At 48.8% G+C, this 14333-nt stretch overlaps 1 protein-coding gene across 1 annotated transcript; it reads left to right on the top strand.

Moving 5' to 3' along the window:
* The first annotated feature begins 213 nt into the window (after window positions 1–213).
* On the top strand, window positions 214–13092 carry ECHDC3 (enoyl-CoA hydratase domain containing 3). The gene is made up of 5 exons (XM_053251480.1): window positions 214–517; window positions 5178–5299; window positions 7204–7301; window positions 11243–11443; window positions 12429–13092. Exons 1-5 carry the CDS (start codon window positions 336–338, stop codon window positions 12741–12743), a joined length of 918 nt encoding a protein of 305 aa, XP_053107455.1. The 5' UTR covers window positions 214–335; the 3' UTR covers window positions 12744–13092.
* The last annotated feature ends 1241 nt before the right edge of the window (window positions 13093–14333 follow it).

Below are 14333 nucleotides of genomic sequence, written 5' to 3'. Positions count from 1 at the left end.
CCCACTGCATGCACCTCCCTGCCAGCCCCCTACAAACTTCTGCCGCTCATTCTGGCAATGAAATGCTGGGCACCCTAGCAGGGACTCTGCACCCGGGACCTTCTGCAGGCAAAGCAGAGACGCTCTCCCACCCAGCGGAGAACCCCACCCCTAAGCCGCCTGGAGCACCTTTAAAGCGCCAGCCGACACAGCGACAAATCTCTTGCTGGGCTCTCTGAGCGAGAGCCAGCCCTGCCCCACGGGAGACGCGTGGAGTCCACACCATCGGGACGCGGCAGGGGGCAGCAGAGAGCAGCGCCGCCGTCTCCCCTTCGGCGGCCCCAAGACCGAGAGCAATGGCTGCGGGCTTGAGGCTCTGGCGAGGCGCCTTCGCTCGGCCCCCGGTGGGCTGGCAGCTGCTGGGCGCGTCTCCTTACAGCAGCGGCGCCCCGAACAAGTCTGGGCAGCCGGAGCAGCCGCAGCGAGAGGAGGCGACGCAGAAGCGGCTCACCCGCACGTGGCAGCTGCACGGCATCAGGTGGGGCTGCTTGCAGTACACAGGGCAGAATCCAGTGGCGGGCGCGGGGTGGGGGTCCGCTGGCGCTCCTCCCTTGGCTCGGAACAGGCCCCTTTCCTCTGGACCCTTGCCCTGGCCAAGCACGGCCCTGATCTGCCCTTTGAGGGCTTCTCGGGGTTGGGTCCTCTCTCTGAACTGTTTGTAGGCTAACAGCAGTCCATACAGGGAAAGAGGAGGGAAGCTGGTCTGGTGGGAGTGAGTGCGAATTGGCTAAGCAGGCTCCACCCTAGTTTGCATTTGAATGGGAGACTCCATGTGTGAGCACTGGAAGATCTTCCGCTTAGGGGGTGGGGCTGCTCTGGGAAGAACACCCACCTGCTGGCATGCAGAAGGTTAAGAACAGCGCTGCTGGATCAGGCCCAAGGAGGCCCATCTCGTCCAGCATCCTGTTTCTTCACACAGTGGGCCACCAGATGCTGCTGGAAGCCACAGGCAGGAGTTGAGGGCATGCCCTCTCTCCTGCTGTTACTCCCCTGCAACTTGGACACCTGCCCCCCCCCAGGCAAATCACATGACTGACTCCCCCAGCCGGGCACCCACCCAGGCTTCCTTCAGTTGTATTCATCCTCCAAAATTGATGTGAGTGTTAAGACCTGGAGCTACCAGAACAGCATGTCTTTCTCTAGTACCATTAAATGACTTGCACCGTCCAAAATTTACAAAACTTAAAAAAAAAAATTTAGGATGATGTTCTGCTGATATATACATACATTTTACTATGCTTTTTTGTTACCACTATTCAGCCTCATTTAAGAGTTCTTTACTTCATGAGCTGAGCTTCAGTGTGGGGGGGTGCATTTTAAAATTTTGTCCCTGGGCCCACTCCAACCTTGCTACGCCCCTGGAGGGCCTGCCCTCTCTCTTGTTGTTACTCCCCTTCAACTGGTACTCAGAGGCATCCTGCCTTTGAGGCTGGAGGTGGCCCACAGCCCTCCAACTAGTAGCTGTTGACAAACCTCTCTTCCATGAAGTGATCCAAACCCCTCTTAAAGACATCCAGGTTGTTGGCTGTCACCACATCTTGTGGCAGAGAATTGCACAAGTTGATGGTGCGTTGTGTGAAAAAATACTTCCGTTTGCTGGTCCTAGATTTCCCGGCAATCAGTTTCATGGGATGACCCCTGGTTCTAGTGTTATGTGTGAGAGAGAATAATTTCTCTCTCTCCACTTTCTCCACACCATGCATGATTTTATAGACCTCTATCGTGTCTCCCCACAGTCGTCTTTTTTCTAAACTAAAAAGCCCCAGGTGTTGTAGCCTTGCCTCGTAAGAAAGGTGCTCTAGGCCCCTGATCATCTTGGTTGCCCTCTTCTGCACCTTTTCCAGTTCTACAATGTACTTGTTTTAGATGTGGTGACCAGAATTGTACACAGTACTCCAGGTGTGGTCGCACCATAGTTTTGTATAAGGGCATTATAATATTAGCAGTTTTATTTTCAATCCCCTTCCTAATGATCCCTAGCATGGAATTGGCCTCTTTCACAGCTGCTGCACACTGAGTCGACACTTTCAATGAGCTGTCCACCATGACCCCAAGATCCCCCTCCTGGTCAGTCACCGACAGCTCAGATCCCATCAGTTTATACTTGAAGTTGGGGTTTTTCGTCCCATTATGCTTCACTTCACACTTGCCAACATTGAAGTGCTTTTGCCATTTTGTCACCCACTTCCCCAGTTTGGAGAGACCCTTTTGGAGCTCCTCACAATCCATTTTGGATTTCACTACCTGAAAGAGTTTGGTATTGTCTGCAAATCTGGCCACATCGCTGCTTACCCCTGCTTCTAGATCATTTATGAATAAATTAAAAAGCACCGGTCCCAGTACAGATCCCTGGGGGACCCCACTTCTTACTTCCCAACATTTCGAAAACTCTCCATTTATCCCTACCCTCTGTTTCCTGGCTTTCAACCAGTTAGCAATCCACATATGTACTTGTCCCCTTATCCCTTGACTGCTAAGTTTCCTCAGGAGTTGTAATCCTGCCTTCAGTCCAAACCAAACACCAATCTAGAAACTTAAAGCGAATGTGCAAAAAATATGCAGGATATATATTATATATTTGTTTATCATATTTGTATACCGCCTGATATATGTACATCTTTTGGCGGTGTACAGAATTTAAAACACAATATAGGAGAGTAAAAACAGATGGTTTTTATTGTGTTTTGTGGAATTTTAATCTCATAAAACAGGTTATTAAAATTAATTCCAGTTAAAAGACTGGAAAAACAGGTGAGGCTTGGAGGTCTTCCTGAAAACAAACTGAGAAGGAGATGCTCTTATTTCAACAGGGAACATATTCCAAATCCCTGGGAAAGCCACACAGAGAGCCTGGTCCTGAGTTGCCACCAGACGAGCCAGCAGCCACTGTAACTGGACTTCTCCAGAAGATCGTAATCGGTGGCAGGGTTCATGACAAAGAAGGCACTCTCTTAAATATCCTAGGCTCAAGCCCATATTTTAAATCTTATTGGCAAATATAGATTTTTGCATGATTTTGCCAAGCTTAATTTTAAATAAAGATTATGCGAAACTAATGTGTAATTAGCATTTAGCATGTACCGGGAAATTCCTTGTTGGAGTGCAAAGAAATTATAGTCCATGGCATTGGCAGGTCAGATGTGTTGAACTGGGGTGAGGGGTGAAGAGAAGGAGTTTAGAAGTGGACTTTGCCTAGAGCAGATTAAGCAATCTCTTGGTTTAAAAAATAAAATAAAATAAAGGATAGGCGGGGAGCCAAAATTAGCCCTGGTCTCTTTTTCCTCTGTATGGGGAAAGCCCTATGAAGTTCTGCCAGCAAGTAACTTTAATTTTGATAATTGTGAAAATTAGGTGATTACATATTCTGACATCTGACAGTGCAGGCTCTGACTTGTGACAGCTCTTGCCATAATAAATTGGTTGGCCTTTAAGAGGCTGCAAGATTGTGGTTTTTAAATTTACGTGTTATATATCCCAGAGGCAAAATTATGAATTTGATTGTTGAATTGGATATTTGCTACCAAGAGCACAGAAATATAGCACCATAGGCTTTCTTAAGCAGATGGGTCTGTATAGCATCTACAGATCTACCTGCCAGCTTTCCAGTGGCAAGTTGGTCTTGTGGTAACAAGCATGAATTGTCCACTTTGCTAAGCAGGGTTTGTGCTGGTTTGCATTTGAATGGGAGACTACATGTGTGAGCACTTTAAGATATTCCCCTCAGAGAACGGAGCCACTCTGGGAAGAGCATCTAGGTTCCAAGTTTCTTCCCTGATACCTCCAAGATAGGGCTGAGAGAGATTCCTGCCTGCAACTTTGGAAAAGCCGCTGCCAGCCTGGGTAGACAATACTGAACTAGATGGACCAATGGTCTGACTCAGTAAATGGCAGCTTCCTATGTCCCTATGAGTGCCCCCAGCCCTCTGATGAGCAGGGCACCCAGCATTGCACAGATATTTTCACCTGAGGTTTCCTTTCCATTTTCATTTCTGAGAAGGTAAGATACAGCAGGAGTCCTTTCTGGGCAGCAGGAAAGGGCTCCCGCTGTGTCCTACCATCTTCATATGCCAGTGCAAATGACAGAAGAGACGCTTCTCTCCTAAGCCCTCTGTCTGTTTGCCAGAAAAGGATCTGAGTGAAGAGAAGGGACTGGGGGCAATCTCTACTAATGGCTGTCTAAAGAACTAAGCCTAAATTTGTGGATCCCTGGTTCTGTACAGCGGTTCTTGATGATCTGGTGCAGTCCTGTCTTGGGGATCAATGCAGCTTGTCTGTATCTTAAGAACATAAGAGCAGCCCTGCTGGATCAGGCCCAAGGATGCCCATCTAGTTCAGCTTCCTGTTTCACACAGTGGCCCACCAGATGCCGCTGGAAGCCACAGGCAGGAGTTGAGGGCATGCCCTCTCTCCTGCTGTTACTCCCCCGCAAATGGTACTCAGAGGCATCCTGCCTTTGAGGCTGGAGGTGGCCTGTAGCCCTCCAACTAGTAGCCGTTGATAGACCTCTCCTCCATGAAGTGATCCAAACCCCTCTTAAAGCTATCCAGGTTGTTGGCTGTCACCACATCTTGATTCCACAAGTTGATGGTGCGTTGTGTGAAAAAGTACTTCCGTTTGCTGGTCCTAGATTTCCCAGCAATTAATTTCATAGGATGACCCCTGGTTCTAGTGTTACGTGAGAGGAAGAAGACTTTCTCTCTCTCCACTTTCTCCACACCATGCATGATTTTATAGACCTCTATCATGTCTCCCCACAGTCGTCTTTTTTCTAAACTAAAAATCCCCAGGTGTTGTAGCCTTGCCAGTGAAGTGACTGGAATGGAATGAGGAGTTGCTTCTAGATGGGTGTGAATGGGATCATCGCTCTCTGGTGTCAAAGTTACACTGCAAGTCAGAATGCCTTCTAAGGCAGCAAAATGTGTCATGCCACCTGAAATTGAGAGGCTGAAGGGTTGTGTTGTGTCTCTGTCTGGCAACACAGGGAAAAATACATTTTGTCCTCATCAGATTTTGTACTGGTGGTATATGCTGCGTAGGCTACGTCCACTTCCACGTCCAGAAATCTTTGCCGAGATGCTGAGCAAAGTGGGCGGCCAGCCGTCTCCCAAGGCCTCTCTCGTAAATGTTTCTCTTCACAGGAACATCGTCTTGAACAACCCTCAGAAAAGAAATGCTCTTTCGCTCGCCATGCTGAAGTCTCTGCGTGAGGACATTCTGCACGATATCGAAAGCACCGATCTCCGAGTCATTATCATCTCAGGTATTTTGTTGTGCGGAGCGGGGAGCGGGCTGGAACCTGGGTGCCCTGCAAAACGAACAGGTTTGTTCTATCTCGGGGATGGCCAACCTGAGACTAGGGCTGTGCACAAAACCGGTTCGGAGGCCCTTTATGGGCCTCCGAACCGGTTTGAACAACTGGCTGGTTCGAATGCGGAGGGCATACCTTTAAGGGCAAGGGATGGTGCCCTTACCTCTCCTACTGCGTTTCCCCCACCGGCGCTCCATTTTAAAAGTCTCTGTTGGGACAGCCGAGTACCTCCCTGCCACCCCAATGTCCTCCGCAGCTGGAAGTAAAAGGAAGTACCTGTTGCATGCCGCTACTTCCTTTTACTTCTGGCCGAGGAGGACACCGGGGTGGCAGAGAGCTACGCTGCCGTCCCGACGGAGACTTTTTAAATGGAGTGCCGGTGGGGAAAATGCAGTGGGAGGGGTAAGGGCACCCTCCCCCGCCCTTAAAGGTATGCCCCCCGCCCGCCTTCAAACCACCCCCTGCCAGTTCTGTGCACATCCCTACCTGAGACTCACTAGCTATTGTTGGACTACAACACCCATCACCCCCAGCTGCAATACATTGCAGCAGTGGGTGATGGGAGTTGTAGTCCAACAGCTGGAGAATCTCGGGTTGGCCACTGCTGCTCTTTCTTGTCGTCCTGCCTCGACTCAGAATGGGCTCATCTCCCTACCTCTGCTCACATGAGCCTTGTTCAGACACTATGTTGCACGAGTGTACAGTTGCCTGTACACTTGTACATGTGTTTGTGTGAATGGCTGTACTTGTGTTCATTTTTAAAGTGAACCTGAGTACAGGTCCCTCAAATGCAGTGGATAGATAGGAAGTGTACTGCTGTACCTGCATTCAACATGACATCCATAACTTTGCCTTTGTCTAGATCTGTACCTGTGTAAGCTGTATGAGAGTTGAACACAATGTGTGAATAGGGCTCCCGTCTTTCTCCTGATCCATTCTCCCCAATCTCATTGCCTCCATTTCTTCTTCTCACGCTCCTTTGCTCTCAACCATCTTTTCTTTCTCCTGATCTTCAGGCTCTTTCCCCCTCTAGTTCAGGGCTGCACGACTTTGGCCCCTTCAGCTGCTTTTGGACTACAACTCCCATCATCTCCAGCCATACTGGCCAGTAGCCAGGGATTATGGGAGCTGTCGGCCAGGAGGGCTTGCAGGAGGGCCAAAGTTGTGCATCCCTGCTCTTGTTTAAGGCATGCTTCAATTTCTCTTGTCAATCCCTTTCTTCAGTTACTGGCCCATTTCCAGTAATTACAGGTTCTGCATGATGCTTCCATCTTTTGGGCTCCAAATTGCTTTTAATTATTGCCAACTTTTGCCATTTCCCCCCCTCCCCCCCACACCTTGTCTCTGAACTTGCTCATGATCTTACAGACCGCTTTTATGCTGACTCCCAAATCTCTGGTAGAAGGAGATAACCCATTTTTAGCTTTTATTATTATTATTTTATTTTATTTTTTACATATATATCCTGCTCTTCCTCCAAGGAGCCCAGAGGAGGTTTCTCCTCACAACAACCCTGTGAAGTAGGTTAGGCTGAGAGAGAAGTGACTGGCCCAGAGTCATCCAGCTAGTATCATGGCTGAATGGGGATTTGAACTCGGGTCTCCCCAGTCCTAGTCCAGCAATCTCACCACTACACCACGCTGACTCTCATGATTTTAACAACCACGATTTAACAATCTTGATTTTAACAATCAAGGCAAATGTTGACAGCAGCGGACTGGATTTGTATGTCCTCCCATTTATGTGTAAACTGGCCCTTAGGTCTACTGGTGAGAACTTGGTCAGTTCTACGCCCAGTACAGCGTTTTTAAAATGGTGTGTGTTTCTTTTGCTTGCTTTCACACCACTCCTCCAAGGTGAAGGGCCTGTTTTCTCCTCTGGACATGACTTAAAGGAACTGACTCACAGGGAAGGCGAGAAGCACCACGCAGAAGTCTTTGAGATCTGCTCCGAGGTGAGTTCCTGAACGGGTGCTGTTGGGGCTACAGAGATTGCTTGCCCACTGTCCTTCACAGATTCTCCATATTTCAAGAGCTTAACTGGATGGTGTGATTTCAGGACTTCAGACATTGCTGAAGCTTTCTGATGGATTTTCCTGCAAGTCCGGATCAAAAGAATGACTTGAGCCTAAATCAGGGTTCTCTCTAATTTTTTCCATCTCTGTACGGAATGAGTTTTGTTCTGGGTGGCAGCATCAAGGCAGTGATGGGCAGTGTGCGCAGCTGCATTCAGAGTGGGGGCTTCCTGATTCAACCTGAGTGGGATCTAAAATTAACTGAGTGGACATCAAACAATGTGTGAGTGCACACAGGTGCGCATGCCTTAAAAGGAACACTGGTCTAAATGTTGGCAAATGTGTAGTCAGGCAAACTTCAAAATGACCTCTCTAATGCATAAAAGATGTTTAAATGACTTACGGATTTTTACATGACACATATTAGCTAAAATAATGCTGAGCAAACATCTCGGCCTGAAACATCAAGCTCAGTGCTGCATTTAGCATGCCACCTGAAGGTGTAAGGTGTATACAATTGAATGTGTGGGATGTGCAGCGTTCTGTATTGGGGGAAACAGGAAGGCCACTAATGAAAAGATATAAAGAACATCTGGCTGATCTGCAGCATAAGGAAAGTCGAAGAAAACTGTGGGCGAAGAACACAATAGAAAAGTGACCCAAACCAAAAAAAAGTATCAATATTGGCTGTTGAAGGGAATTTAATAAGATGTAAGATCAAGGAAGCAATGTTCATAGAACAACTGAAAGCTAATATTACATAGGAAGCTGTCATATCCTGAGTCAGACCATGGGTCCATCTAGCTCAGTATTGTCTTCACAGACTGGCAGTGGGTTCTCCAAGGTACAGGCAGGTATCTCTCTCAGCCCTGTCTTGGAGATGCTGCCAGGGAGGGAACTTGGAACCTAGATGCTCGTCCAGAGTGGCTCTATCCCCTAAGGGGAATATCTTCCAGTGCTCACACATGTAGTCTCCCATTCAAATGCAAACCAGGGCAGACCCTGCTTAGCAAAGGGGACAAGCCATGCCTGCTAGTTGTATTGTGCCACCCACATCTATGGCCCTTTGCAAAGGACTGGAGGGCAAGTTCCGCTGGAAGCAAGAGCCCTAAATGTTAGAGTGCTGGACTAGGACCGGGGAGACCCAAGTTCCAATCCCCATTCAGCCATGATACTAGCTGGGTGACTCTGGGCCAGTCACTTTTCTCTCAGCCTAACCTACTTCACAGGGTTGTTGTGAAAGAGAAACTCCTGGGCTCCTTGGAGGAAGAGCGGGATATAAATGTAAACATAATAATAATGATAATAATAATGTAAGTAATCCCAGTGGTAATTGGCGCCCTAGGTGCAGTTCCAAAAGACCTTGAAGAGCACCTCAACACCATAGGGGCCACAGAAATCACCACCAGCCAATTACAAAAAGCAGCTTTACTGGGAACAGCCTATATTCTTCAACAATATCTATAACAATTGACAATAAAATTCTGGCATCCCAGGTCCTTGGGAAGGACTCAATGTCTGGATAAAACAAACCAGTCAATAACACCTGTCTGACTGTGAATAAGTACTCTGTGAGTACCCAGAAATGTTGGGGGCAATATGCTAAATCATTGTAAACCGCTTAGAGAGCTCCGGCTATAGAGCGGTATATAAATGTAAGTGCTATTGCTATTGCTATTGCTAATAAATAAATAAATAATAACAAATAATAAATAAATGGGAGCTGCTGAACCAGCAGAAGGCTGGTGACTGCTGCATGGAGCCAGTGAGAGCCTCGACCCTTCCTGGATCCCCATGCCAGGAGGCTCCCAAGCTGGCCTCCTCCCCGCCCCCCAGCAAATAAGCCCATCAGGAAGCAGGCCCCCAGCAACCAGAGCTTGGCCCTGCTGCGGCATCACCTCCGCTCCCGCAGCCTCGGCAATGAAGGAAGGGCAGGAGCCCCTCTGGAGAGCACTGGGGTGGCAGTACCCCAGCGCTCTTCGGAGGGAGTGCCTAGCTCAGGCTGTTCTAGCACTTCAGACCTCGGGGGCGGCGATCGGACCCAAGGACCCACGCCAGGATGCAAAATGGTTCCTATCCATGGAAGGACCCACTTCCATTGACCTATCAAGGTCACTTGGGGGTCACTTCCTATCAGAGTCACTTGGGGTCACTTCCATTGACCTATCCTTGAAGGACCCACTTCCATTGACCTACAGTATCAAGGTCACTTCCTAACAAGGTCACTTCCATTGACTTATCAATGGTTCCTATCAATGGAAGGACCCAAGTCAGGATGATGAAATCTCCTCTGGGTTGGTGTGCAGGCGAACCCCAACCCAAGGGGCTTACAGTTTCGAAAGAGACATGGTGGGAGGAACAGAAGCAGGCGTAAGCAGGGGGAAGTGTGTAATTGTTTCAGACACATGTGTTTATGCTACGTTACCAGAGGTTGCCGGTTCGAATCCCCACTAGGATGTTCCCCAGACTACGAGAAACACCCATATCAGGCAGCAGCGATATAAGAAGATGCTGGAAGGCATCATCTCATACTGCGCAGGAGGTGGCAATGGTCAACCTCTCCTGTATTCTACCAAAGACAACCACATGGCTCTGTAGGCACCATGAGTCGACACCGACTCGACGGCACACATTACCTTTACAACAGGATATAGGGATGGAGGGCTGCGTCAAAGGCTCCAGGGGAAAGGTGAGTTTTGAGGAGGGATCTGAGGAGGGAGGAGGCATCATGGAGGCATTTCAGGAAGCGGTTGCAGGCACCAGGGATAGCAAGGGCAGAGTTGCCTGAGGACCTTCAGGCGGCTGGAAGCAAAGGCAAGGGCAGACTACAGCTCCCATCATGCCCAGCCACAAAGACCAAAAGAATGATGGGCGTTCTCCTCTTGTCATTTGGCTTAGGCACCGGCAACATTGGCTTATACCCAGCCAGACAATTGGTCCACCTAGACCAACTCCTGTCTACACCCAGACTGCAGAACTCCAGCCCTCGAGCTGTTTGGAGTACAACTCCCATCATCCCCTGTTGGCCGCTGTGGTTGGGGATGATGGGAGCTGTAGTCCAACAGCAGACGGAGGGCTGAAGTTGTGCAGAGACAGATTCATGGCTATTCACGGCTGCCAGTCTTGATGGCCAAAGATCAAGCGGCGGCCCTCCCGCTGTTGCTGAACTACAACTCCTAGCATACCCAGCCACAATAATGGCTAGGGATGCTGGGAGTTGTAGTTCAGCAACATCTGGAGGGCCGCAGGTTGGGGAAGCCTGCTATAGATTATTTCCAGGCTCAGAGGCAGGGTGCCTCTCAATACCAATTGCAGGGGAACGACTGCAGGGAAGGGGGCATTCCTTCACTTCTGGCCTGTGGGCTTCCCAGAGACACTTGGTGGGCCACTGTGGGAAACAGGACGCAGGACCAGATGGGCCTTGGGCCCGATCCAGGAGGGTTGTTCTTATGTACACTGACTGGTAGAAGCTCTCCAGGGTTTCAGGCAGGGGTCTTCCCCGGCCCTTTTGAGAGATGCCAGGGATTGAACTTGGGGACGTGCACTCTCAACAGAGCTTATAGCTGGGGTCTATAGCTGCAGATATTGTCTATAGATATTCCCCTCAGGGGATGGAGCCACTCTGGGAAGAGCATCTAGGTTCCAAGTTCCCTCCCTGGCAGCAGCTCCAAGACAGAGCTGAGAGACATTCCTCCCTGCCACCTTGGAGGAGCCGCTGCCAGTCTGTGTAGACAATACTGAGGTAGAGAGACCAGTGGTCTGACTCTGCAGAAGGCAGCTTCCTATGTTCCTAACAGCTCCAAAGCTGCCGCAGGACTCTCGTGTACCCATGCCCCTGCCATTTTGGGGGATGACCATTTTCTCTCTTCTCCCCACAACAGGTCATGGCCTTGCTTCCAAAGCTGCCGGTGCCCGTCATTGCCCAGGTCAACGGCCTCGCCACTGCAGCTGGCTGCCAGCTGGTCGCAAGCTGCGATCTGGCCGTGGCCAGCGAGAAGTCCAGATTCGCCACCCCCGGGGTGAACGTTGGGCTGTTCTGCTCTACGCCAGCAGTAGCCGTGGGGAGATCCCTCCCTAGAAAGGTAAACACTGTGCAAGGCGGATGCGCCCCTTGCCTTACTTGGTGGCTCCTCACTTTGGCCTCGTTGGGCTTGGGCGCAAGGTATTTAAGAGAACTCCTCCTTCTTCATGAACCCTGCTAAGGTCATTGGGGAGGTCCAGTTACAGTTGCGACTCAAACCCAGGCCTTTTCTGGGGTTGCTCCGGGATTTTTGAATGTGCTCCCTCCTCTTCCTCCACCACTACGTCTCCTTTCTTCTTCCTTTCTTCTTTTCTTTACTGCCCTTCAACCAAAATTCTCAGAGCGGTTTACATAGAAAAATGAATAATATATAAATAAGATGGTCCTCTGTCCCCAAAGGGCTCACAATCTAAAAAGTCTCGCACAGTCCCTAACAAAATTAGAGCCTTCCCTTCTCTGGATGCTTTAAAGAAAAATCTGAAAACATCCCTGTTTAACCCATCTTTTAATTTATAGCCTTAAAATGTTAAGTTTTAGAGTTTTTATCTTGATTTTAAATTGTTGTACTTGTGTTTGTGTTCTAATTATTGTTGTGTTTTGAATGGTAAACCTCCTGGAGATTTGTCGATGGGGCAGTATAGAAATGTGCCAAATAAATAAACAATGCATGGTTGTGATCATGATTATTTGTGTGTGTGGCGGGGTTCCCAAGCTTGGGTTTTCCAGATGCTGTTGGACTACGACTCCTATCATTCCCAGGAACATTGTGGCCAGGAATGATGGGAATTGTAGTCCTACTGCAAGAATTTCCTCCTCCCACAAGACCTTGGGAGTTCTCCCAAGAATGCCCCTGTTCCCTTGGTAGCAGAGATGTCAATCATCCCTTCTCCTTCCAGGTGACTCCCCTGTACCTCTGCCACCACTGGCTTCTACCTGGCCTCCTGTTTGCCCCGGGGGAGTCATGGGTTGTGTGTGAGCAAACCATATCCTGGCTACTCAATCCCCCACAAGAATTAATTTCTTCCCGTTGCAAATATTCTGTCCAGGTTGCCCTGGAGATGCTGTTCACGGGGGAGCCTATGACTGCTCAGGCAGCTCTTCAGCACGGGCTGGTCAGCAGGGTGGTTCCAGAGGACAAGTTGGAAGCGGAGACGCTGCGGATCGCCCACAGGATCTGCGAGAGCAGCCGGTCTGTGCTGGCTCTGGGGAAAGCCACCTTTTACAAGCAGATGGAGCAAGACCTTGTCACAGCCTACAGAATGACCTCGCGGGCCATGGTGGACAACCTTGCCCTGAAGGACGGGCAGGAAGGAATCGAGGCCTTCATCTCTAAACGCAAGCCTGTCTGGACACACTTCTGAAACAGCTTCCCCAAGGGACTCCATCCACATTTGCCAATCAAACCAAGATCCTTCATGCTGGTGCCTTCTCTCTTGGAAAGTCAGAATGACCGCTAGACGCTTGTTTCAAGTGATCTCTTCATTGTACAGTGGATCCTGCTTTGACAAGGCATAATTGCCTTGTTTTGATTACTAACAATTGTTTTAGTTGCTTTAATGTTGTTTTAGAATATTGTTTTAAATTTTTTTAATTGTGATTTAAATTTCTTGTTTGTGTTAACTAATGTTTTTTTTTAATCTTGTATAAAAATATGTTAAATAAATAAATCTGTACTGCTGTTTTGCCTGTACAGAATGGCCATGCAGCGCACCTTGATTTTCTAATTAATTATTTGCTACTCATGGCACATCATTCAGGAAAGTGAATGATGTGAGAAGTGCAAACTAAAGAAGGATTGTGACGTGGACTGAATTTGATGCTATAGAGCTTTGGTTCAATTATAAAGAAAAGAGCCTTATACAGAGTCAGACCACTGGAACATAGGAAGCTGCCTTATACTGAGTCAGACCATTGGTCCATCTGGCTCAGGATCGTCTACACTGACTGGCAGCGGCTTTTCCAAGGATTCAGGCAGGAATTTTTCTGAGCCCTACCTGGAGATGCTGGGGATTGAACCTGGGACCTCCTGCATGCAAAGCAGGTGCTTTACCACTGACAGTCCCCTAAAGGGCTGTCTTACAGAGCTCCTATCCAATGTCGTCTTGTCTCCCATCCAAATGCAAACCAAGGCAAACCCTTCTTAGCAGAAGGGGCAAAACACGCTTGCTACCACAGCCCAGTTCTCAGACATTCCAAGCTTGCCTTTTCCCTGGTTGAGATTCTTTACCTGGGGCTGCCAGGGATTTTCTCCAGAAGACACAGCACATTCTGAGCCACTGAATATTAGCCTCTTCTGGATTTCGTCAGGAGCCACAATTGGTGCCTTAAAGAATAATTCCATCATGCATTAGTCCGTTATCCCTCACTGACAACTGGGCAGGGAAAGTTCCCAATTGGAAAGGGTTGCAAAATCCCGAGGATCGTCGTCCAAACTGTCCCCCTCGTTTTCTAGAGCTGTTGATCCATCATCTGTTTGTACAGAGTCACTTCTGGATTTGGAGAAGCAGACGCTACAGTCAGCAGCTGGCTGATATTTGAATGCCCCGAGTGTAGGGATGTGCGTGAGCTGTTCGTGTACTCCCTTGCGGGACGGGAAGGGGTGCCTTTTTAAGATGCAGGTAAGGAGCTCCTTAAAAGCCAACTAATGGCCCAGCGGGGAAATGACTTGACTAGCAAGCCAGAGGTTGCCGGTTCGAATCCCCACTGGTATGTTTCCCAGACTATGGGAAGCACCTTTTATCAGGCAGCAGCGATATAGGAAGATGCTGAAAGGCATCATCTCATACTGTGTGGGAGATGGCAATGGTCAACCCCTCCTATACAGGTGAAACTCGGAAAATTAGAATATCGTGCAAAAGTCCACTAATTTCAGTAATGCAAATTAAAAGGTGAAACTGATATATGAGATAGACGCATTACATGCAAAGCGAGATAAGTCAAGCCTTAATTTG

Source organism: Hemicordylus capensis, chromosome 5 (genome assembly GCF_027244095.1).
Source record: "Hemicordylus capensis ecotype Gifberg chromosome 5, rHemCap1.1.pri, whole genome shotgun sequence".
In the NCBI taxonomy this organism is placed as follows: Eukaryota; Metazoa; Chordata; class Lepidosauria; order Squamata; family Cordylidae; genus Hemicordylus; species Hemicordylus capensis.
Note: the sequence above shows the minus strand (reverse complement) of the source record. Positions and strands in the feature narration are given on the sequence as shown.

Coding starts and splice junctions, on each gene's coding strand:
- ECHDC3 (XM_053251480.1), top strand. CDS start 336: ATGGCTGCGGGCTTGAGGCTCTGGCGAGGCGCCTTCGCTCGGCCCCCG. Junction 5,300..7,203: donor CCGAGTCATTATCATCTCAG/GTATTTTGTTGT, acceptor CACTCCTCCAAG/GTGAAGGGCCTGTTTTCTCC. Junction 11,444..12,428: donor GGAGATCCCTCCCTAGAAAG/GTAAACACTGTG, acceptor TATTCTGTCCAG/GTTGCCCTGGAGATGCTGTT.